General features: G+C 31.0%; 1 protein-coding gene across 1 annotated transcript in view; it reads left to right on the plus strand.

Annotated features, from left to right (window-relative positions):
- LOC107441357 (cubilin) overlaps nt 1–26,813 on the plus strand; it is a gene marked incomplete in the record, with an annotated part of 195,714 nt that overhangs the window by 75,935 nt on the left and 92,966 nt on the right. The window contains 10 exon segments of the mRNA XM_071185787.1: nt 747–912; nt 3,444–3,657; nt 5,027–5,157; nt 6,337–6,523; nt 7,761–7,921; nt 11,916–12,097; nt 16,003–16,162; nt 17,540–17,721; nt 18,970–19,129; nt 26,374–26,558. Of these exon segments, the coding sequence (XP_071041888.1) occupies nt 747–912; nt 3,444–3,657; nt 5,027–5,157; nt 6,337–6,523; nt 7,761–7,921; nt 11,916–12,097; nt 16,003–16,162; nt 17,540–17,721; nt 18,970–19,129; nt 26,374–26,558 (1,728 nt within the window).

Raw genomic sequence — 26,813 nt, forward strand, 5'->3', positions numbered from 1 at the left:
AAAAAAAAATTACATCTTTTTAGTAAATACTAAGTCATTAAAATAAATTTAAATTCAAATAAATGACATGTAATTCGTTAAACCTATTAGAAATGTGCTATAGTATAAAATCTTAAAGCGTAACTTCACGACTGGGACTCATTTTTCAATGAATAACTAATAACAATAATAAAACAAATAAATTCGTGATATAAATCAAAAATCGTCAAATAAATTCGTGAAAAAAAGCGCTTTCGACAAAATACTAAAATAGAGATCTATCGACAAAGACTACTCACTTCTGCCTAGCTTAAGGTTATTTCAGTTTCTGTTTTTAAAAGCACTACATGGTGAGCCACCTCAGTTAGATTTGGCATGTGACATTTTTAGCAGCAATCATTGGTCGATTTTCTAGCGTTGCCATTCGGGGAGTTGTAATGAGGTTTTTTTTGTATCCGTGTAAGAGAAATATATATATATAGATAGCTTACAATCTTATATAAATGATCAATATTAATAAAACGATTTTTTTTCTTAGCTTTCACATTGTTATTTTCAATTCTCGATTATATTCGAGGATGAAAAATTATAGCAGCATAAAATACAATGCCGCTCTCGAATTAACTCGAGCGCACAAGTTAAGGAGTTAATCGAGTTTTGCGAATAATTTGGCATGCATTAAAGTAACTTTAAATTTCTTCCACTAGAAGAAAAAAAATTGTAACAAGCATTCCTGAATGTATAGTAACGACATTTTCTTAATCCAGGTGCGAGACGGCGAGAAAGAAGACAGTCCCCTGATAGGTCAACTATGTGGAAGCCTTGTTCCAGAACCCATAATATCAACGTTTAATTTCTTATGGATGAAATTCGAATCTGATGGTAGTGTTCAAAACCGAGGATTTTACGCAGTTTACAATGCTATAGAAATTGGTGAGATATCATTTCTAACACTATTAGTATTCTCTTTCTAATATACATTTTCACTTTAAGCAATTTTATTTCTCTTGAACAATTATACGATAATATGTAAGCAATGTAAACAATATAATATATAAACAATATAACAATATATAAACAATGAAATAATATATAAACAATTATATAATTGAAAAAATTAACAAATTTTTGTGCTTGTACTTTACAAGAATAGTAACTCTCCAAAAAAATATTCAGTATACTGTCATAGTTAAGCTTTTCCCGAAATTAAGTAGCAAAATTTGGATTATCCAGAGGGCTGTTTGTGTACAGAGAAAAACTCTTAGAGAGACCATTTTACCCTATTGACCGTTAAAAAATTGCTGAGCAAGAAACTAATGAAATTTATATGACAGATAAAACTTATTATATGTACTATTGAAAGCGAATTCAAAGGATGTGTTTGCTTTAAATATGAATAATTTGAAACTACAGTCACAACGGTATTTGCGATTGAATAATTAAAGATATAATAAATAAATAAATATGAGTATAATTATTAACGATGTATTAAGTAAATATATAATTAAAGATATAATAAATAAATAATAATTAAATTTTTACTACATTTTACATTTTTAGTTGCCTGTGGCATCCCTACTATAAGGTGTGCAAAAGCAGAATTTTAGCAGAGGTAGTGGTGTGTAAAACCTCTATAAATCGAATTTATTACTACATTTCGGAAATCTTTACATTCACATACATTCACTACATTTCGGAAATCTTTATCCTCTGTCTGGAGCAAATTGGCATCTCTATATTGGGTGCTAATGGATACGTCAGAAAATTCACCTCTTGTTTGAGTTTCACGTTTTCAGAACGCCCAGGCATATTAAGACCCGTTTATAACGTCTTATCTTCAAGGTCTCACCAAGACTTTATTTCAGCAGGATAATGCACAGCTGCATGTTGCTCGTGTTGTCCTGACTTTTCTTGATACAAAAAACTGTCCAATAAATGCAGTGTTCAGCAAGATCTTCTAATCTTTGAAAAATTGAAAAAGTGTATCTAATGATTGCCCATCAACTGTATCGCCGTCTCTCTCAAATTATTACTGTTACTGGAACATCATCTTAAATCTGTATTGACTAAGGTTCCAAAAGTGCAATATATTTACTATTTGACTCCTTGTCTAAGCGCAGAGATCCCAACTTGCTCGTGACAGAGGATAAATATTTTCGAGTGGTATACTTTTAATGTATGATTCTTGGTTTAGTAAATTTGATTGATAGGGTTTTTACTCACCACTAATTCTAAATAATTCACAAGCTTATGCAATACGCCACTTTATTGCTGTTCATAAGGTTCCCACGACCTAAAAAAATTAATGACTTGTAGCTAAAAAAATTTAAGACAATATAAAAAGTTTAAATTTTGATTTCTTTTTAGACTTACGAGTTAAATCCAGAGGTATTTTTTGGCCATATATTTTTTATTTAAATTACACATTCATCGGTAGCTTAAAACATCTAGATGTATCCCAATTTTAATTTGTAGTCTTATACCGTTTTTAAAATATTTTGTCATGTCTGGTGCAGTTGGCATCCCTGTAAGCGGATAAATGCTTTGATTTCTGCTAGAAATGCAACTTTTGGTACTGATTTCTCAGAATTTCACAATAATTTCCTGAAACTTTAATCACTGCTTTATCCATTAATGCACGTTTCTAATGAATATCAATCTGCTTTTTGCACTCTTTCCTGGTGTTGTAATTTTAATAGCCAGCAGTGTATTTGCAGGTTTCTTAAGAAATTATGTTTTTTTTTATTTTCAATAATAATCTACACACCACTATTTACTTTTCATCATCACTAACTGACCACTATTTTAGGAAAGTGATAGCGAAAGTCAGATATATCTAGATGTTTTAAACTATCAATAAACATTTAATTTAAAGGAAATATATATAGGTGCAAAAAAATAATAACTCGTGAATAATTTTGTAATTTACAAATGAATGGTAAATTTAAGCATTTTTCAGTAGTCTTGAAAAGTCTTAGCTACTATTCATTTATTTTTCCCAGGTCGTGGGAAGCCTGACTAAGTTCAAACAGCATATTAAATTTCGTGTAGTGCAAAAGGTTAAAATAATGAGGGTTTATTTTTCTGGCTGATTTCTAATGATAAAATGAATTTTTTCTCTTGCGTTATTTACAAAGCACGATTAATGCTAAACTCTAGCTTTAAATTATTTTATTAATGTTTAAATTATAATAACTGCGTGAATTAGTTATTATAATTTAAATAAAAATATTTTTTCTCATGAACTGTCCGCTTTTAACTTTTTATTTCAACCCAACTCATAACTAAGCTTATTTTTGAGGTAGAAAATGTTGAACTATTTTCCCCAATTGCGACGCTATTAACTGCGTTCGCAGCCAATAAGAAGATCGGAGTTAATAAAAGTAAGAGGATCTACTGCAGGGCCAACGGTTTTGGGGCAATATACGAATTAGTATTTTAACATAGATTTTTCTTATTTTTAGGCTGCGGGGGTGTAATGACGGAAACAAGTGGTCAAATTTCCTCACCAAGACATCCAGATGCTTATCCGCATAAAACAACTTGCACTTGGTTGCTGAAAGCTACGCCTGGACACGTGATTCGTCTTACATTTACTTCTTTCAACCTAGAAATGGACACTGATTGTAGATTCGATTACGTTCTAGTGGAAGACACTAGTTCAATCCAAATTGGGAAGTAAGCAATGATCAATTTAATCTATTAATATCACACAGTATTTCTTTAATGACAATTCTATTAAGTTCGTTCCGTTCTAAAAGACTGACTTAGATTTTATTTTACTAGTAAAATGTATAATTATTCTTCATCATTCAAAATATTCCTTCAATAATCAATGGTTATATTAGTAGTTCTTAAAGAAATCGCAAGCTTTTTATAATCACTTGTATCATTTCAGCGATTAATTATCCAACAGTAACACTTACTTCAAACATACTCATAGGAGACTACTAATCAAATTGGCATTTTGTGTTTGTAAGTGTTCGATTCTTTTAGTTTATTTGTGACTTAGTTAATTCATTTCGTTTTTCATTGAGCCTCCGTGTGCCAAATGAGCTTGCAGCCACTTTGGGGCCTTCTATCGTGACGACGAGGTAAAATTTCCGTAATTGCTTTCGAGGAAAGATCGATCCGCTCAAATCATATTCATCTAGTTTGTATAATTTATCAAAGCTTAACCCCGTCCCGCCCCATTCAAGGGGGGAGGGGCATCCGGGGAATACTGTAGACTCGAAGTGCGCGCATGTGACCATGGGTGAAAGCCCTTATATAGCAAGACGGAAAAGAGAAAAATCTGGTACGTAAAACATTTCATTCCAGCATTTTTTTCGAAAAAAATGAAATATCTGTAACTATCAAGATTTCTTTTATAATTCTGGCATATATATAAAACTGCTTCTTTTCCAAGATAAAGTAGATATTGTTGAAAAATTTAAAAAAAGAATAAGTAAACTCCTCCCCAATACTAGCTATAACTGAAATGGTTTTACTACCAGCTTTTCCTCTTTTCCGTCTCGCTTTCACCCTTGCATGTGACTACTCAGCAAGAAAAAAGAGGATTCACAAAGGTAGGCTTGGTGACAATCCATGACAACACGTCGGAAGAGGCAAAAGCAACTCCAGGAAAAACCCTGGTTGATGTACGCTGGGCGCCGCTCAAGCAGAGCAGCAACCTCACCAGGACCCTAAGATTACCTCCTCCCAACCAGAAGGCCGCAAAGAATTTAGTGAATCCCTAAAATTAACAAAAGTAGTTACTCGCAGTAAACAAAATTTAGGAGTTTGAGTGTTCAGACGTAGCAGGCTAGGCATCAAGCAAAGTGCAATAAAAACAGTAAAAACATTGAATAAAGGTAGCAAGCATATTGTGATGATGAAAAGTGCTACAATTTGCACATAGGCAATGAAAACAGATAAAATTTCAAATTTGTAGAGTTACAGCAACGCAGCCTAGTTTGTATGAATTGAAGATTCTATAGATATAAGCGCAATTATATATAAAAATAAATCAGATGATTTTCTGTTACAGTTTGCTTTTCTGTTACAGATACTGTGGTAACCGCCGACCTCCAATCTTAACTTCAATGGATGAAACTCTCTTGGTGAAATTCGTAACAGATGCTAGCGTTGCTAGAGATGGTTTCACTGCTACTTATGAATTTTTAAACACAGAGGAAGGTCTTTATTTTCAATCCTACTCTTAAAACTTCATCCTACTTTATTACTTCTAACTTTGTATAGATTTCAAATTTTTCACGTTTGAAGATAAAATTTCCCCAGACGTAGTGGAAAAAACCCCAGCAAAACTTGTTTTATCTCTTAGAAATGATAATTAAATGTTACATTTAAACACAAATTACTTAACTTTAATTTCCTTAGTATTAGCTAAATTTCCTTCAGTACTACATAACAACTCTTCATGATAATTTTCTTATGTTTGAAATTTACGAGTCATAATTATCAAATCGTTTTAAATCATATTTTGTAAGTTAAGAATTAAATATTAAAACACGAATTTTGTTACTACTGGTAAAATTTTACAACAAAATTATAAAAGTTGGCTCATCACTCTTTATTTACACACTATGCTCGGTGCAACATCTCCACATCACTCCTTATAAAACTCAAAATATGCCAGAATAAAATCCTCAGGAAAATAACAAAAGCAAGATGTTTTATCCGCAATAAAAACATACATCGTGACCTCAACATAGATTTTTTAGATCATCATATTGCAAAGTTAAATTTCAGATTTTTCGAAAAGACCATAAATTGTGACACCGCAGGATTCAACGAAATTTTTACTTTTGAAAACTTAAGAGAAGACATAAACCTCAGACCGATGACAGCTCATCTTTGTAATGACGTAATTTTTACTAAAATACAAAATATTTAATTTCCTTTTATTCCAATTGCATTCAAATTACCAGAAAGAACCACCTTAAAGACCACAATACAAGACGAATGAGAAAAAGGCCGCTAACGGCCCCAGGCGCCCAGATATATTTCGATGATGATGATGATGATTTACACACTAATTATTTAATATAAAGGGAGGGATAATATAATACACATTTTGTTAAAACGTCTAATTTTTACATCAAAGAGTTTTTTTTTTGCAATATTTCAGAATAGAAAATTTGGATGTTTCTGAAATTTTTATTGAATAACACGATAAAGGAGAAACATTTTACTGTTTACACAGTTTGGATATCGTGGTGTTTTTCACCAAATATGCTTTGTAAAAGTTTTTCCAAAAAAAAAATGAAAAATACGGATTATAATTTAATTTCTATAAGCCTTTTAAATATACTAATGATAAGTATTCAGATATTTTCTAATAGTATATATTTTTAGAATGTGGAGGTGATTTCTATCAAAGTTCAGGAGTTATTCGATCACCTGGATTCCCGAACCGTTACCCCCACAGTGCTCACTGTGTATGGATTCTTCACGCTCCTAACCAAAGACAAATCAGCCTCAATGTCACCAGTTTTGTGGTTGAACAACATGCTGGCTGCCGGTATGACTATTTAGAGTTGAGGTAAATACAATAGTGGATTAAGTGCACATAACGCACTAAATTAACGAACATTTCGATTTATTCATTAAAGAAAGTAGCTATTACACGATAATTATAAAAGCTATTTTTATCTTACAACGAAAATCCGCTCCCTGTCATTACCTTCTACATCCGCACAGTTTTTTATAAGAAGTCTGCGCAGACTATTTAAAAAGTGAACCGGTTGTGCGCATAAATCAAAATTCAATTTTAAAAGTAATTGAGAGAAATTTATCATATATATTTGAGAATTAAAGCTGTTGTGGTTGACAAAGCAGGCCAATCATATTCATTAATTAAACAAATTTTTAGACATATACTTGCTACCATTTTCTTATTTTTACTAGATTTCTAGTAAATGTCTCGATCGTAATCTGGTTTACCTTGTTGTAGTTACGAACATTAAAAAAAAAAAAAAAAAAAAAAAAAAAAAAAAAAAAACATTTTTCCTTAACCCTTTCAATACGGCGAAAAATCAGCAGGGGTGAAAGCGAGACGGAAAAGAGGAAAGGCTGGTAGTAAAACCATTTCAGTTATAGCTAGTTTTGGGGAGGAGTTTACTTATTTTTTTTTTAAATTTTTCAACAATATCTACTTTATCTTGGAAAAGAAGCAGTTTCATATATATGCCAGAATTATAAAAAAAATCTTGATAGTTACAGATATTTCATTTTTTTTCGAAAAAAATGCTGGAATGAAATGTTTTACGTACCTGGTTTTTCTCTTTTCCGTCTTGCTATATAAGGGCTTTCATCCATGGACTGGGACAGCACACGTCCCGTCCGGTGCAAAAGGGTTAAAATAATATGAAAACTTTTAAATATTTTCAAGTGCTCACGAACCCTGCAAAGAATAACAATATAACTAAAAAAATCTATTTCACACTATACAAATTACAATCAAATGTTTAAAACAGTAATTAGGAAATTTGTAGTTTTCTTTCCATGTATAGATTCTTCCTTTTTCACGTTTTGAAAGATAATTTCGATAAGATTGAATCTTATATTTAATATTGTTTTAATAATCTGCGTTTGCGTTATACGGAAATCTGCCAGAAATGGAATTTTTATTCATCACAAGTCGATTCCGTTCTAAAGATTACTGTATTTTTTTTATTTTAATTGATTTTTTTCACAATAACCCATTCAAATAAAATTTACATTTTTCAAACTCTGTGTTTTCTACTTACATTAAAAAATACAAAAGGTGTATTTTTCAGAAATGGCGCAACTGGAACTTCACCTTTAATTGGAAGATACTGCGGAGAGGAGATTTTGAAAACTGTTCGATCTCACAGTAACAGTTTACGAATTGAGTTTAAATCTGATTTTTCTATGTCGGCTCCAGGATTTGAAATTTACTTTGATTCTACTGCAACTGGTAAGAAATATACGAACCAAAAAAATTTACAATAATTTATTCAGGTTTTCTTTTTTTCGTTAACCAAAAGCGAAGACAAGTGTGACAGCTAAACTACTATAATGTAAACCACCATATAATAATATAAATACATAAACTAATAGTATAATAATAATAATATAAACCATTAACCATACAAGCAGAGATGCCAACTTGCTCCGGACAGCGAATAAATATTTTCGATTGGTAGTTTATAAATTGTGATTCTTGGTTTAATAAATTCAATTTATTAGATTTTTATCCATCACTATTTCTAAATAATTTGAAGAGTTATATGATTCGCCTCTTAGCTGAAGTTAAGTCATACTAAACCTTTTAAAAAGTAAGCAAAATTAGTCAAATATTTGCAAATTTTAGTTAGCGGGTTATTTACCGTTTTTTAAATTAATTTGGCGTGTCCGGAGCAGTTGGTATCTCTGTACAAGTACTTATTTTAAATTTTAATATTCGGACGAAGGCGACCATTATTGCTTCATTTTCTAAAATTTTAGCTTGAATTTTTTGCTTAATGCTAGGGGTAATTATCATTATATACGCAGGCGTGCGTGCTCCTAAGGAAGTACGAATTTTAGGCAGCTATAAAGGTTAAGAACAGATAAGAGAAACATACTTACAATATTACATCGGAATTCGAATCTGATGTCTCCTCATTACAAAATGTTTGCTGGAACGGTGAGAGAGGTTAGAAATCAAGAGGGCTAATATCAAGATGTTGTTGTTTTTTGAATTCAAAATGATTTAAACTAAAACAAAAAAATTGTTGTTACTATAAATATAAAAGAATTGTAGTGAGGCGACACAGGCTCGTAGAACTCATACGCTAAACACAGAAGCCTTTATCGTCGCAGCAACAACCTGAACAGCACATAGGACCAAGTGAAAAGATATGCACAGGAAAAGAAGGCAAGCTTCCATAGATATAATGTAAACCAGTACCCCGAGGATTGGTGTGGTCTCTGTGTAGAAAGTAAAAATTTTTAGGGGCACAGCAGCAGATGCACCCTCTTTCCTCTCAATCCCAACTGAGGTTGGTGAGGAGAAGAAACGTTTTTTTTTTTTAAATTTTTATTTATTGTATTCTTTGCATTTTTACACTATTGATAAACAGTATTGTACTACTAATTAACCCGTTTAATCCCGACTTTTTATATTGAAGTGGAGCAAAAAGTGGCTTCATGAAAAAAGTGGTATAATATGTTACTCAACTAAATGGGTAATATCAACTATTTATTACCATTTAATTTCGAAATGTCCTTGCACCTAATAGTGACACATCTAGTGATAGAAACTTAAATCACTAATAAATTATGGTGGAAGGTAAACTTTTAATTCTCCTAGATCAGGGATGGGCAAACTACGGCCCGCGGGCCAATTGTGGCCCGCCGGAAGATTTTATCCGGCCCGTGGATTGAATTTTTATTTGCCGATCAGTGGCAAATATATAAACAATATACATCCACTTTCTTGTCGACTATGTTTAAAATTATTTTTGTTTTTCCTTTTTTAACAAAGTACTGATGACATTTTTACTTTCTCTATTTTTGTTCTACAAAACATAAATTAATGGAAATAGTTAGCACAGACTGCTTCAATTGGTAAAATGTTGAAGGCAGAAGTTCTTTATAGAATAGCCGTAGATTGGCTCCAACTAGCATTTGTCTTTCTCGAGGAGCTGACTTATGGAATCTAATAAAGGTAAATTGTACTTTACATTTGGCAGACTGCGCATTTTACGCTCCAAAGAGCGGACAATCTAACAATCATCTGAAGCAGTTGTTTCTAAATATGCCAAAGTTTTACAAATCATTACCAAAAGCTAGTTTCCAAAATTTNTAAATGAGCATCTTTATTAATATCTGTTGCTTCATCAAACTGATTGAAAACATTTAGTCACGCAACATCGAGAAAAGCTGACACTACATTTTCAGCTGCATCACCAATTCGACGAGAACATTTGAAAGAGATATGGACTGTAATTGTTTTGAAAAACTAACTCCAAACTTAGTTTCTACAAGCTCAATTGCTGATGGTTTTTACTTTACTTTTGTTTGGGCAGTTAGTTAAAAATAATTTAAAGACAGAATTCAAAATACTCAATATACATTATTGTTGTATACATTTTACTGTAAGTGGGGGGCGCGATGAAAATTATGATTGAAAACTGGGCCGCGAATATTGAAAGGTTGAGAAACGCTGGCTTACACATTTTGAAAGAAATACCAAATTGGCAGCCAGTACGCACGTCTTAACTGTCACTTAGCATCGTATGCGCATGCGCTGGATCTTAGTACATATGATGTTCTGCTAAATCTGAGTATGTTACTCACCTTGTAAGTTATTTCACTGGCATAAAACAAACCGAGCAGTTCCCCGTATTAGTTACGTATTCAAGTAATTAGTCTTCTCTTTTCAATATTCTTTAACCAAGCAATGCAAGTCAGCACGAGGCTCCGAGTCTTGCACGTGAAAGGCACCACAATCACAAACATAGACAAAAAGAAAAAAGAAGAATAAAATTTTCTTGTAAAACCAGAAGTATTGGCCTCGATTTTAAACTTTTTAAACACTCGCCGACAGGACTGTGTAGGGGTCAGAGGACTGGTCTTGCATCAGAAAGATTCTGAGTCCGAAGCCTGGGCAGCGCATAGATGTTCTTTCGTTCTCTGTACTATTTGTCCTTACTGTGCGTCCTTACTATTTGTCCTCCTCCCTAATATGATGCCCCTGAAAGAGTGGCCAACAAAATCTGCCTTAATACGCCAGAATTGACGAATATCAACCCAGGTGGTCACTCGAAAAAAATAAACATTTTAATGCTTTAATGCTCACATTTTGTGATGCTAGCATTTAAAGATATCATCTCATAATGCTAGCATTTAAAGATATAACACTTTAATTGTAACCATAAAAATTTTAAAGATAAAAAATCCCGACTAGTGTATTTTCTTTTGATTTTTTTAAATGATTGATATGATATGGAAAGTAAAGATATTACAGCTCCGAGAAGTGGTTAAAAATTTAAAAAAAAGCGTATATTGAATTTAAATTATCTAACGTAATTAAATACCATATAACTATAAAAACTAAACTCAGTGGCACGACAGCCCATAGGGGGCCAAGGCCTACTGTGACCATCTCAGTTTTCTTGACCTAGGGCTCCGGGGTGCAGGAACAGATGCAGAGATGCCAACTGCTCCGGACACTCCAAAATAATTACAAAAACGGTAAATAACTACAAACTAAATTTCGCAAATATTTGACTATTTTTGCTCGCTTTTTAAAATGGTATAGCATGACATAACTATTATAAAGAGGTGAATCATATAAACCTACGAATTATTTAGAAAGAGTGGTGGATAAAAATCTACAAAATTGAATTTAATAAAACAAGAATCACAATTGATAAACTACCACTTTAAAATATTTATTTGCTGTCCGGAGCAAGTTGGCATCTCTGCAGATGTTCCAGTCAGGTGGTCAGCCGAATGCGGAACCCCCAGTGTTTAGTTCCCAAGCATGCTTGGCACTCATTTATCGACCCACTGAAGGGATGAAAGATAGAGTCAACCTTGCCCGGCCTGAGGATCGAACCCATGACCTGTGGCGCGGAAGCGCGAAGCGCTACCACTCAGCCACCGGGCGTACTATATAAAGATGAAACTATATAAAGATATAACTATATAAAGATCAAATATGAGCGAAATGACTGGGGAAAAAATATTTTATTTCATAAATCGATTAAATTATGCACTCATTTCGCTCAAATTTAATTTATACTAAATATTCCTAATTGCATTTTAATATTAACAAATTACAAGCAAAATGTATGAAATATAAAGGGATGTAATAAATTTACGTAAGCAATGCTCAACTATTACGAGTTCTACGATATAGTATACATTTAATAAAAGTTTTGTTGTAAATTCTGAACTGAGTAATCATTTTTATATTGTAGGATGTGGTGGAAAGCTAACATCTCCACGTGGCACCATTATGTCCCCAAATTACCCTCAGACTTACCCTATAAATGCTAATTGTGAATGGCTGATTCAGGTTTCAGAAGGATCCGTTATTTCATTGCACGTTGTAGACATTGATATTGAAGAACATCGTGAATGCAGGTTTGACTACCTTCAGGTAATCGAATCAGATTTTGATTAAATAATAAAGTTTTAAATCGCATTGATTTTAATTTTTTGTTCATCAGGCTATAAAAATTGTGTTTATTTTTTATCTTTTAATGATTTCAATATGGCCGCCAAACAAAAAAGGCATCGCGTTACTCTTTATAGTGATGTACTTTTTTAATAGGAGAAGTAGAGAATTAGTATTTAAATCAGGTTGATAATTCATGTCGTGTCTACCATTTTATTTGCATAATTATTGCGAATTTTAAATCAAAATATGAACTATAAGTTCTTACTTAATTATATTTTGGAAAAAATGAATCTCTTAATTTCATCGAAAAAAATTAAGTTACTAGTTTCAGGGATGCCACAGGTGACTGAAACTGCAAGAAGAGATATAAACTCAATTCATATTTATTTATTTAACACGTTAAATGCCATGGGGGTCACCGGTGACCGGCACTGAGTTTGTTCATAGCTCCACGGGGGTCACCGGTGACTGACGAAGTCAAGATTATTAAAAACGCATAATTCGAGTAAATTTTTAATATTTTTAAATTATTATCGTTACTAAAATTGTTTGAAGAAATTAATGCAATATAGAACACATAAAAATAGTTTTATTTATATTCACAGAGTTGCCAACTTGCTCCGGAAGGCGAATAAATATTTTCCAGTGGTAGTTTATTAATTGTGATTCTTGGTTTAATAAATTCAATTTAGTAGATTCTTATCCACCACTATTTCTGAACAATTTGTAGGCTTATACAATTATCCATAGGCAAGTAAAATTTTTATAGTGTAAATAATCTTTCTTTATCTTTATCTTCAATTTGTTCCCTTTATTATGTATCAACTTGCGACTTATTTTTATGTATGACTCAGACTTGATTTTATCAACTATTGTTCATTCTGAGATTTAACTTAATGTTAACGCAGCACCTCCCTTCCCTTCCACCACATATTGTCCAATTTAGATGAAGGAGCGGATATCCATACATGGATAGGTACTCTGAAAAAAGTTGATTAGTTAGTTAGTAGTAAAATTTTTAAAAAACTAGCAAAGTCTGTCTAATATTTGCAAATTTAGTTTGTAGTTATTTACCGTTTGGCCAGACGGGCAACCCATGTAAAATTAGCATGTCATTCAACATGTTAACCTATTAAATTATTCAACCGTAACTTTCACCATGCTAGTTATTTTTACGTTGCTAGTTATTCGTATTTAAATCAAAAATATGCTTTTCATCTACTTTCAGCAGCTAACTGAGAGAAAAATGCTAGAAAATGTTAATAGGTTTTTTTTCACTTATTAATCACCTCTTTTTACCTTTTTGTGTCATCTACGGCGTCCTTGTTTAATTTTGATTCCCTCAATCCTTGAAAAATTTCAGTATTGTCAGTAATTTAAGGTTAATGCTTGAAAGTATTTCATAATTTAATTTACCACTTTGTCCTTTGTTACCGTTTGTTTAAGTAGTTTAGAAATTTGAATTTTCATGCAAATACACTTTCTTTGAAAAACAAATTTTAGTGGCAATTACCCAGAAATTAAATTATCGACTTTCGTTTAATTTTCGTTACCATTCTTTAAAATTTACAAGGCCGAAAAATTAGTTCGTTACAAAAAAAAACGAATTAATTTGTTTTTCATTAGCCAAAAGCTCAATATTTATGCGTCTATTTTATTAATATCTAGTTGAACTAAATTAATTTTATTTGTATGTGTGTGGGCCTTATCTATGCATTTAACTTTTTTTGTCTTTTCACATTTTCTTATAAAAATTGGTTAATGCGCAATGTGGTTCATACATTAACACTAGGTTTACGGACGTTCCTTATATACCTATATCTATGGACACACGTCAATTTGACGTATTAAAGAATTGTGATTCTTAATTTAATAAATTCAATTTAGTAGATTTTTATCCACCACTATTTCTAAATAATTCGTAGGCCTATATAATTCACCACTTCCTATTTCAAAATTCACTTTGTTGTTATTTACCATTTTTTTTAATTATTTTCGCGTGTCCGGAGCAGTTGGCATCTCTACACTTAGAAACCAATGTTATTATATGTATACTATAAGAAAAAAAATGAAGATATGAGATATATATTTATGAAATATTCTAGTATTTTATGTTTCAATACTCGAACAAAGCAACTGAAACCTTCAAAATCTGACACTCTGACATCAATTGACATTCTGCGTTTGTTCTTTCTATTATTGCTTATCGGCAACAGTTGTTTATCACTTGATTTATTTGAGATAACGAATCGAAGTATTGTCGGTACATTCCTACTTATTATTGATGTGATAATTGCTTGCTTACTTAAACTTTTGTCTAAATTATGATCGCGTCAAATTGACGCATATCCGTAGAAATAGGTATACCACATAGAGAATTTCAATATTTCAACGCTTTTGAGGTAAATAGCATTTGATATATATTTATTTCGATCAATGGTTAAAAGTCATTACAAGAGATAAAATAAAAATTCAAACGGGTTTTATAATTTTCCTTACAAAAGTCGAAATGACGTGTACCATAAACCTAGTGTTAAGGTGTTTTTAGCAGCAAATATTTTGGGAAATTTTATATGATAAAAATGTTAGAACAATTTGAAATTAGAAATGGTGACCTTTTAATCTATGCGAAATTCATATCTACCAAAATTAGCAGAGGAATTTAACAACTTTTTTTTATCTGAAACACCAGCAATTTTTAAGCGCCGCATTTTAATATTTATATAAGAATGCTTGCAGAATTATAATGGTATTGAAAAAAGAATAGAAATTTTAAACTTCCTTAAGTTCTTTTTGATTGATGCACATTCAAGTGGATAAAAAAATACACCATTTCAAAAAGCTTCAAGCATTATCTTTTAAAATTGTGCCGACAGTTTTGCCATGTAAAATCTTCCAAAATATTTGCTGCTTAACGAATGATTATTTACATAGAGTAATTACAGAAGTGTTAGCACGAATGCCACACTTCTTTTACATAGCCTGCCCGTCTGGTCAAACGGTAAATAACTATAAACTAAATTGCAATTATTAAACAGATTTTGCTAGTTTTTAAAAGGTTTAGAATTATATAAGCCTACGAATTGTTTAGAAAAAGTGGAGGATAAAAATCTACTAAATTGAATTTATTTAACCAAGAATCACAATCAATAAACTACCACTTGAAAATATTTATTCGCTGTTCGGAGCAAGTTAGCATCTCTGTGTATATAACATACCTGCCAACTTTTAATCCCTTCCATTATCATTTTTCCCAGTAGTATTAAAATGGAATTAAAACTTCAATTTTAAGCAACCAAATGCGTTGTATTTGAGAAAACGTATGTTAACAACCATCACAGTAACGTATATTAATATATGTGCTTAATTTTTGTAAGAATAGTGGTGATCAAAATCATCTAAAAATTAAGTTTACAAAAGAAAAAATAGTATATATTTACTACCACTTTAAATATGAAAATAAAATCTTCCGGAAAATCCGGAAGAGTTTGCAGGTATGATATAAATAAAACTATTTTTGTGTGTTCTATATTGCATTAATTTCCTCAAACCATATTAGTAACGATAATAATATAAAAAATTAAAAATTTACTCGAATTATGTGTTTCTAATAACCTTGGCTTCACCGCTCACCGGTGACCCCCTTGGCGCTATCGACAAACTCAGTGCCGGTCATCAATGACCCCCATGACGCTCAATGTGTTAACGTTATTTTATCATGTACGCTTGCTGGTATGAGTTGCTATCATATAAATTTTAAGGGGGTATTGTGTGATTGTTGATAGTTTTAATTATAGTTCTTAGTTGATGATGCCTTAAATAAAAAAAAATTTTGAAATAAAATTATATAAGCAAAAATAATTAGTTATTATTTAATATGTTAGGTGTTCGATGGAAATAGCGAAAACTCCAAGTCATTGATGCGCATTTGCAACAACCAACAGAATCCAGGACCCATCTCTTCATCCAGCAACTCACTTCTCGTTAGGTTTCGATCGGATGTTTCGCAAGAAGCCGGTGGTTTTCATTTAGCATATGAGACACGTAAGTCATTTTAGCACTGAATCATAAGGAAATGGTTATTCACATTACTTTTTATGCAGGATGCTCCGTAATGATCACTCTTAACCACTTCCTTGATTATCTCGAGCTCTTTATTTTAATAAATAACCCAAGGAAACTAGGACTCAGCTGAAATTTTCAGTGGGATTTATTTTATAACCGCATATGAGACACACGAGTTGTTTCAACACTGAATTATAAGGAAATGGTTATTCATATTACTTTTTATGCAGGATGCTCCGTAATGATCCCTCTTAACCACTTCCTTGATTATCACGAATTCTTCATTTTATTAAATAACCCAAGAAAACTCGGAATCAGCAGAAATTTTAAGAGTGATTTTTTTTTAATCGCCTTCATTATTACACCTTAAAAGAGAATATTCTTCTTTAATCGAAAGTTTGGGAAGTTTTAATTGAGAACTTCGTTTACTCATACAGAATTGATTATACGAATTTAATGATACATTAAAATTCAGATTTTCGTTTAGAATTACTTTAGCTTACCTGCCAACTCTTCCGGATTTTCCGGAAGATTTTATTTTCATATTTAAAGTGGTAGTAATTATATACTATTTTTTCTTTTATAATCTTAATTTTTAAATGATATTGATCACCACTATTCTTACAAAAATTAAGTACATATATTAATATGCGTTACTGTCATACAACGTATTTGTTTGCTTAAAATTGAAGCTTTAATTCCATTTTAATACCACTGAGAAAAATAATAATGGAAGGGATCAGGTATGCATTAGCGTTTACTGGGAAGAAATAAATTTTGAAAGAAATATATTTTCCAACTTTTTTTTAAGATTAGAGGTTGCTATAAAAAAGAATGGAATGTTTAAAAGCAAATAGTTTTACATTTATATGGGTTTGTTGTATTTTTAAAAATTAGTGTTCAAAAAGAACACCAATGGTTGGATTATAAAAATATATTTATGGTATTTATAGAAAACTTTTGTAATAATTTATGGTAAAACTTGTCACTAGAAATAATTCTATGTATATGAAGATACTTAAAGTAAATTAAATTTAAGCATAATTGTGGTTAGAAATTAAAGCTTAAGTCTGTGCTATGCTCTCAGCTTTTGAAACTTGATCCAACGATATTATACTTTTGTTACCACTTCATAAGTTTTATTACTTAAATAATTGATGATTCAATCAATTTTATTTAAAAAGCTCAATTTTCAAAAAATTCTTATAAAAGTTAATTTTAAATAATAGTTAATTTTATTTAAAAAATTCAATTTTCAAGTATCAATTTTGTTTTCTCTAAATGAAAGTATTGACATTTATCATTCTCAAACTTCTGATAATTGGAATTTTTAAAGTGTTGTTTTTTTTTCTACAGTATGCAATACAGTTCTCAAAAAACGAAGAGGCGTAATTGAAAGTCCAAACTTTCCTAATACCTATCCTCATAACCATAACTGTTCCTGGACGATCGAAGCGCCACCTGGAAATAATATATCTATAGTGTTTTCACATTTTACTTTGGAAGGAAGTGAAGACTGCGAAGCAGATTACGTAGAGGTAATTTATTTTTTAACATTAAAAATAAATAAGTTTAACTTTTAACTTATTTCTGCATTTATTTTAATCATTTTTATACATTAGATTTTAGCTACATTTATTGCAACCATTAATAAAAATTTTATTGATTGTTTTGTGACTTTTTTTATTGTTATGAACCTTGAAAAGGAATATGATATTTTAGTTGCTTCATCATTTGCAGTCTAGTTGTTTTACATTTTGCATATGCATACAACTCTAATCATAATGTTTATATTTTTATAATTATTCCATGGAAAATCAGTTAAAAAATAAACAGTTTAAATAATGAAATGAAATTACTATACAATTGCAAGTTTTATATTACATTTTTGTACACTAAAGTAAATTAAAAAAATAAACAATTTAGGTGTTCTGTGATTTTTTTATACAATGTGAGAAGCTGCAAAAAAATGATCAGTCAATCAGAGCAAATAACGAAAAAGGAAAGGAAGTTTATTTTTTATTTGAATTTTTTTTTTATTATTGTAAGTATGGAATTTTTGGTTTATTGCAGCTTTATTTTAGCGTAGTTCTGATTCCAATTAATAGTTTAATAGTCTAATTCATAGTTTTCTGTCTAATAGTCTAATTCATGATTTTCTTGTAGAGCATTTAGGGTATACCGGGTAAATGTATACGGGGAAATGGCATTTGACCTTAAAAAGCCATTTGCCCGGTATATCCTACACTGATGTTTTTTAAGGTCAAGGGTCACTGCCCGGTATATATTTGCCCGGTATACCCTACACTGATATTTTTTAAGGTCAAGTATCATTGCCCGGGTATATATTTGCCCGATACTCCAAACACTGATGTTTCTTCTAATCTCTCGTCAGTATGTATTAAAATATCAAATAAGTGTAATTATATCCACGAATAAATTAATATCAAATGGGATGTAATAAATATTTCGGACATTCACCAAAGCGACTATGTGATTGTCAACAGTCACCGGTGAAAGTCAACAACCACCGATTTCAGTCATTCACAGTAACATGCACATAATTTACATAATAACCTCATCAGGACGTTTATTTCATACTTTGCCTAAATAGCATCCGGCATTATATATAATGCCTAGGCAATGTGTGAAATATAAATCATTTCAAACTTTGCCGGCTAGTTTTAGGCATCATATATAATGCCTAGGCATTGCATATAGCTATAATGCCGGATTTCATACTCTGCCGGTAATATATATATAAACAACTAACTTGTACATTTCAGATTCTAGAAGGTCAGAGTGTGCGTTCACTTGGGAAATTTTGCGGAGACCAGTCTGAATTGCCTGGAGTAATCAAGACCTCCTCCAACAAGGCCATCGTTAGACTCATTACAGACCGATCAATAAGCAGAGAAGGCTTCAGACTGGAATATCACATGAAAGGTTTTTTTTAACTTAATTAATAGCTTAAAAAATGTTGTTTTGTTTAAAATCTCATAGATTGCCTTTTGAAATTGTCCGATGGTATAACAATATTTAATCGTAACATTAATTTAACGTTTAACCCTTTCGAAGGTCGTGGTAAGTATACTTACCACCTCCATACCTGCCAACTTTTAATCCCTTCAACTACGATTTTTCCCAGTGGTATTAAAATGGAATTAAAATTTCAATTTTAAGCATCGAAATACGTTGTAACTGAAAAAGCTTGAGCTGGAATCGTAGTGAGTAACGCATATTAATATATATGCGTAAGTTTTTTAAAAATAGTGGTGATCAAAATCAGTTAAAAATTAAGTTTATGAAAGAAAAAATAGTATATATTTACTACCACTTGAAATATAAAAATAAAATTTTACGCCAAATGCGTAAAAGTTGGCAGGTATGCACCTCTTTTTGAAGTCCGGGGGGAAAAGTCCTTAAAGTCCTTTTTTACCACTTTTTATTTAGGTTTCCATTTGTTCATTACTTCAGATTTCTTGAAGTGCGTATGAATAAAATTGGTAACCATTTGTTAGTTTAAGAAAACGTATAAAAGTTATAAAACACATAATTCCTTTTGAAGTTAGTAGTATTTATAAAATTTATTTCATAAATAAAGTAAAGTAAAAGCAAATAAGTTCCTAATAAGTCGTGGTAAATATACTTATCACCAACAAAAAAATGGCATTAAAATTTAGATTAATTTTTTATGAGCTAAGTAAGTTATTTTTTTTTTAATATCAATTACTATTCTCATCTCAATTTCAATTCCAAAAACACATTAATTTACATTTACTAGAAATAAATGGTCCATTAAAAGGTTAAACAGTATGTTAGTATGTAAATATTCGATCATTAGATTCTGAGAGAAATATACTAGAAAAAGTTGCTAATTTTAATCTCTATTTTTAGATTTCTGCCTATTTTTCTATTTTTACATTTCTAGAATCACCATTTTTTTCAATTCCTACCTATTAGTTCACACTCTCCCTTTATATAATCGGATATCTGATATCGGATATTAGTTCACAAAGTTTCAATCGTTTATAAAATACTTTTTATTCATCCATTTCAGTTCAAATACATTTTTTTAAACTTGTAGTGGATGACCACTTGATGTTAATACAGTTTTTTTCAAATATAATTTAATTAATTAATTTTAGTTTTACATGGGGGCATTGCAAGAGATGGATAGGATGAGAAATTATAGACCACCATCAGCTTTATGAATTAGAAACGATAAGAAATAGAAAGCGAATAAATAGTAACAAACAAAAATGATAGTCCAACACCACATACAGAAAGAAAAATGGAAAATTGCAAGGAAATTCGTTTTCTATTTTGCCACTTAATATTGTAATTCTGTCATATGTACAGTACCGCTCAAAAGTATCAGTACACCAAGAAACTTATAAAAAAATGGCAAAATTCAAAGTGTCATAACTTCTTTAAAAATGATCAAACAACGTACAATGTACATACATGTACATACAATGTACATACAACGTACAATGTACATACATTTTTGTTTTCAAATTTTTTCTGAGAAAAACACGAAAAAATAAATTTCAAAATATTAAATTGTAAACGTTGATTCTTATTTCATTATTATATTTTCCAAAAAAAAAGTTAAAATTTTTATAATAAATTATGAAATAATATTATCGAGAAATATTAAATTTTAATTTATTTTTTTTTTAAATTTTCATATCATATTATAATTACACTAAAATTCATTATAATTGCTCAAAAATCATTAAATTCTGAAAAAAAAACTTTTTTTTTATTTGACAATAACTTTGTCAAAAAACATGTTTTTTTGGAATTTTTTTTTTAAATGAAAGCTAAAAGTCCAAATTTTTCAATGGTATAATAAAAATTAACAATATCAAACCCCTTTATGCCCGCACATCGCGTCAAACTTCACAAAAAATTAATAAAATTTTCTATGATTGTTTAGAGTGTAATTGTACATAGTTGCAAAATATATTAATTAAAAACAATTAGTGTACTTAAAAGTAGAGATTTTAAGCTTCAAAATGAGCTAAAGCAGAAGCATGTTTGATCATTTTTAAAGAAGTTATGACACTTTGAATTTTGCCATTTTTTTATAAGTTTCTAGGTGTACTGATACTTTTGAGCGGTACTGTATATACATATTTATATTAATAGTAATTATTTAATAAAAAGTAACTAAAATAAAAAAATTCTCTGTTAACCTAGGTAGGAATTGACTTTTTAAAGAATTATATTACTTAATTACATTTCCAGTTGCCTGTGTCATCCCAGAAACTGTATTGGTTTATTTGATATACATACCTTTGCAGTCCTTTGTGCTTAATTTAGGCTTATAAATCTTTGTCAAATAGAAGGATAGCACGAAGATAGATCCAGGATAACAGCGGGATTCGAACCCGCTACCTCCAAGCTTTGCACAGCGTTTGGCGGGCGATACCACTAGGTATAACTAAGTGGCATATCACGTAAGCCTTTGAATTATCTAGAAGTAGTGGTGGGGGAAAAACTCTATAAATAGAATTTACTAAACAATGAATCATACATTAAAAGAATGCGACTTCAAAATATTTATCCGCCATGTGGAGCAATCTGATAATACATCGACACTTCCCAAATAATGTTCCGCGGAACCCTAGAGTGCAGTGAATGGATAAAAGGGGTTCCGAGAGTAAAGAGTCGTTTTTATCTCAGCAATGATAATTTTTTTAAACTGTATTAATAATTTGATCTAGTGAATAATCTATTACTATTTAATATTTTGGTTCCCTTTATGAAATTAAAGTAAATTACCAATAAAAAAATAGATTTTTTTATTATTTTTCTGATAACAAATCTTGAATAAGTTATGAAAATGATCTGAATTTACAAAAAACTCCTGTAGTATTAACGATCGCGCTTTTCAAATTGAAATAAAATAACTAAATATCGCTAATAAAGAAATATATTTCCCTTATAACGACAAGTGCTGTAAGTTACGTAACCAGGCGCAAAAATGTACTTTCTCTGAATAGATATGCCTTTTTTTCGACGTATTCGGATTTTTGACCCCTAACGAGGAGGTAGCTGCAATCTGAGAAATATGGTCCAATTGTTTGGTCAGGTGGGCGCTCCAAAGTTTGGACCCTTAAATGCATTTGCGTATTTCGCTAAATCCCGAGAACTTTTTAAATGAATGGAAAAATTTTGGCACATTATGAAATTCGTTTATCCAAAAAAAATTCCATGCAAAAAAGAATTTTTTGAAATATTATTATTTTTTATTATTTTATCCATTAATTGTAAAAAAAAACAATTTCAATTGTAATGCCTAAATATTTTTGCATCATTTTAAAGAATATAACTTTACATGGTTAAATACAAAATCGGCCGAATAGTTTCTGAGTCGTATTTTTTTGAAATTCAATTTCTCAGGAAATTTTCAACTGATTTTGTCCAAATTTTATATTTTACCATGTAAAATTATATTCTTTAAATAAATTTAAAAAATTGTATAACTAACTATTCGAAATGTTTCGACCATTGTTAAATAAAATAATGAAATATAATAAATATTTACTGCAAGTTACTTTTTGCATGGAATTGTTTTTGGATAAATGCATTTTATAATTGTATGTAAAAATTTTCAATTCGCTTAAAAAGTTCTCGAGATAAGTGAAATATGCAAAAAGGTTAAAATTATCATTAAGGGGTCCAAACTTTGGAGCCCTCTCCTGACCAAATTATCGGGACCATATTTCCCAGTTCGTGGATACCTATTCCATACCTGCCAACTTTTAATCCCTTCCATTATTATTTTTCCCAGAGGTATTAAAATGGAATTAAAACTTCAATTTTAAGCAAACAAATACGTTGTATTTCAGAAAACTTAAGTTGACAACCATGAGAGTAACGCATATTATTATATGTGCTTAATTTTTGTAAGAATAGTGGTGATCAATATAATTTAAAAATTAAGATTATAAAAGAAAAAATAGTATATAATTACTACCACTTTAAGTATGAAAATAAAATCTTCCGGAAAATCCGGAACAGTTGGCAGGTATGCAATTATGTTATGGAGGTAGAAATCCGAATCCGTTGAGAAAAGGGTATGTTTATTCAGAGAAAGTTCGTTTTTGTGTCTGATTTCGTAACTTAAATATCGTCTGACTCTGCACTTATTAATTAGTATATTTGAGGTGACCTGTGCCATTAAGATTGAGTCCCGGAACGCAAAAATCGGATCATTAGATCAAACGTTATTCAAAGTGATGCTTTTTTTCTGGCGCACTCTATATAATAAACAATTGTACCACTTTAGAATTAAGAAAAGATTAATCATATTTATAACTTGATGTACCTTTATCACACGGCTTACTTATATAAGTTTTTCCCTTTGATACCGCATGAACTAGTAAAATTTTTACTGGTGGATGCAGGATAAATAACAAAGGTAAGATAACTTCTAAAACATGAATTTTATTAACACCACTTTAATTTATTTAAGAATACGCTCCAGGCCTTTTCGTCATTAGTAAAAATGTATGTCGTAACTACGGCAATCGTCACAGCAGCATAGGGGGAGAAGGCAAAATTTAAGTTTTTGTTTCACACACAGAAAAAGTTATACTAAAACAAGGGAAGTATTTTTGCAGATTCGTTATCTTGCATTAACACCGATGCAAAATTGGAGATTCTTAGATATCATTATTAATTTCACATGAGATTAAAAATCGGAGGTGTAATAAACTCATAATATCACATTATGCAACACACTATAACAGTATGAATGGGTCTGCCTTATAAACAGGTGTAACGTATGATTTGGCGAAGTCGAATTCTTGGCCACAGGTGGCGTCACTGAAAAAAAAAGAATCGCACACTCTGCCTTAAATTTGCTCGGTTTCACCAAGCAGGCTTGCTCGTGTAGCAAGTGGCATTAGAACCAACCAACCTACAACAGTGTGAACCATGTTTTTAAGGGAGAGAGATATGATTACTAAAGCAGAATTTTTATGGGTAGATACTTTTTAAAACGAATTTGCAAATTAAAATAGATTTGCCGCTTGTTGATGTTTCACGATAAGCAATTTATTACTTATAATGTCCTCGTAACTACAATTTTTAATTTCTAAACATTAGTCACGACTTTTTCACGAACTTTTAGATGCAAGCTTTCCTACAGAAAACTAGTTTCGCCTATGTAATTCTACGGGAGATTAGTGGGCAGCAGGGAATTTTTTGCTCGATTTTACCAAGGAGCTCAACGCTTAGAAGGTTAATATGTATCTAGAGAGAGAGTTCTTAGAAATATTAATGTTATAAAGGTCTTTACAATAAATTATTAATACATTATTAGTAATATATTTCATTCTAAATTTTATCAGTCCACGAAAATATAACTTTTTAAAAAATTGTTCGGAGGAATAAATTTTCTGTTGTATTCATACAATTACCTGAATATACCTAATACTGATGTAGAAATTTCAAATTTGAAATTAATTTTGTTCCGAAAGCTACAGATATTTTTCAAAATGGTATTTTCAGTTTAGTTTATTTTTAATCCAAATGTAAAGAAAAAGAACAAATATGTTAATTTACATACATATAATTTTTTTTCGGCATCTTTGGTTCATTCCTAGTTCATTGACTATATCATAAAATCACATGAAAAGCGTGACTTGTAGAGGGAAACCGACTGCAGATTTTAAATCAGCGACGCGGTAGTGTTCAAGATCTGTTTAAAAAAATCTTATGCAACAAAAAGCAGAAAAAATTCTTCCATAGAAATATTTTTGTTTGTTGTTAACAAAATGTTTCATAACCATACTCTTCTGGTGAGTCCCGAGAATGGGTGAAAACGAGACGGAAAAGAGGAAAAGCGGTAGTAAAGCCATTTCAGTTATAACTTTTTTTCGAGGGGAATAACTCTATTTTCTTCTTTAATATATTCAACAATATCTATTTTTTCTCAGAAAAGAAGCAGTTTCTGGTGAAGTAGTATATGTTATAATTGTAAAAAAAAAATCTTGGGAGTTACAGAAATTTATTGTTTCTCAAAAGAATGCTAGAATGAAATGCCATTCTCAGCAGTTTTTTTCACTTTTCCGTCCTGGTATTTAAAGACTTTCAGCCCTCGTCTCGAGAATGGACTTCTTGATTTCGAGCAATCGAAACATCTCGACTATTTCCACCTTTAGAATTCTTGTTAGTTTTTATATTACCAAGTCTATCTTTTCTCTTTGGTTTTCTCTCTTTTTCATTTTAGTGAACTTAGGATTGGATGTTTTTCCGCTAGTGGCGATATTTACGCAAAATGGCATCCCCTGTAATGGCAATCTTACTTCGCAAGGCGTTTTACGTTTCTCAATTTGCTAAGAGAAAACGTGTAATTTCAATTAAAGGAGTTCTCATTTAAAGTGCAATTGTGATTCCCAATGTGGTACAATTATCCACATATGATATGTATCCACAATGATATTCGTTATGCTAGAATCTAATGATTTACCAAAGTTGAAACACAGAAATGAAGAGACTATTGCATCTTTTATTACGTACTTGAGAAGGTATTATGTACCAACAGTTTTAGGTAAGACACAGTTTCCAGTATCACGTACTACTGCCTGCCCATCATGAAGGTGGTTCACAGGCCATCAGTGAAGTCAAGCATCACTGGCTACTGTCAATAAGCGACTGGATGATCACTTTAATCAGCCTGCTAAGGGACCAAGGAAGTACAGTATCGGCCCTGCTTAAACTGTTCTTACCTAAAGTGAGCATTTTCGCACGCATTTGGTCGGTTACCAAGGAGGTTGGGGGGGGGGCATTTCTTTGCACGGGATCAAAATTGTGATGGCATGACTTCGGAACCTAAGTGGTGTTTTCCAGATCATTCGCAATAGCCTATTGTGTAGTTCTTATGCGACATAAATAAAGTACTACTACTAATACAACTAAACGAAAGAGGCCATTCGGGTGAATGTGTGCCGTGTAACTAATGATCGACATAGTGAACAATTGTAGCAAAACTAGGTAAGTTAATTTTCAATTTGAAGTACAGTTAGGCAACTGGAACATTCTTTAGTAAACAACCTTTTTTTATGATTTTACTTTAAAATAAAACACTTTAACAAGACTCAGTATTAATTTAACTATTTCTTTGAAGGACTTGTTTTAAAAATTAAACTTGTACCTGTGTTTAATTTCAGGTTGTGGAGGAGATATAGTGAACAAGAACTCTGGATCAATAACGTCGCCTAATTATCCTAATGGATATCCTTTCGCAACTGTGTGTAATTGGCACATTTCTTATGCCCCAGGTGATAGAGTGGAACTCACAATTCACGATATTGAATTAGAAGCGGACCCTGAATGCACTTATGATTTTGTTCGAGTAATATTCCATTTTCTTCCTATTACATCCAGCTTATTTTTATTTTAACACGTTCAAACCGGGTGTTGCTCCTGAAAGCGGGACGGAAAAGAGAAAATACTGGTAGAAGTACTATTTCAATATTAGATAATATTTGGGGGGAGTTAATCTATTCTCAACAATACAATTCACTGTAAGGAAATTTATCACGGCGAAGAAGCAATTCAATATAAAAATTGCATCCGTTAAAAACAATTGGTAGTTATGGATTTTTAT

The sequence above is a fragment of the Parasteatoda tepidariorum genome, chromosome 9, assembly GCF_043381705.1.
Source record: "Parasteatoda tepidariorum isolate YZ-2023 chromosome 9, CAS_Ptep_4.0, whole genome shotgun sequence".
In the NCBI taxonomy this organism is placed as follows: domain Eukaryota; kingdom Metazoa; phylum Arthropoda; class Arachnida; order Araneae; family Theridiidae; genus Parasteatoda; species Parasteatoda tepidariorum.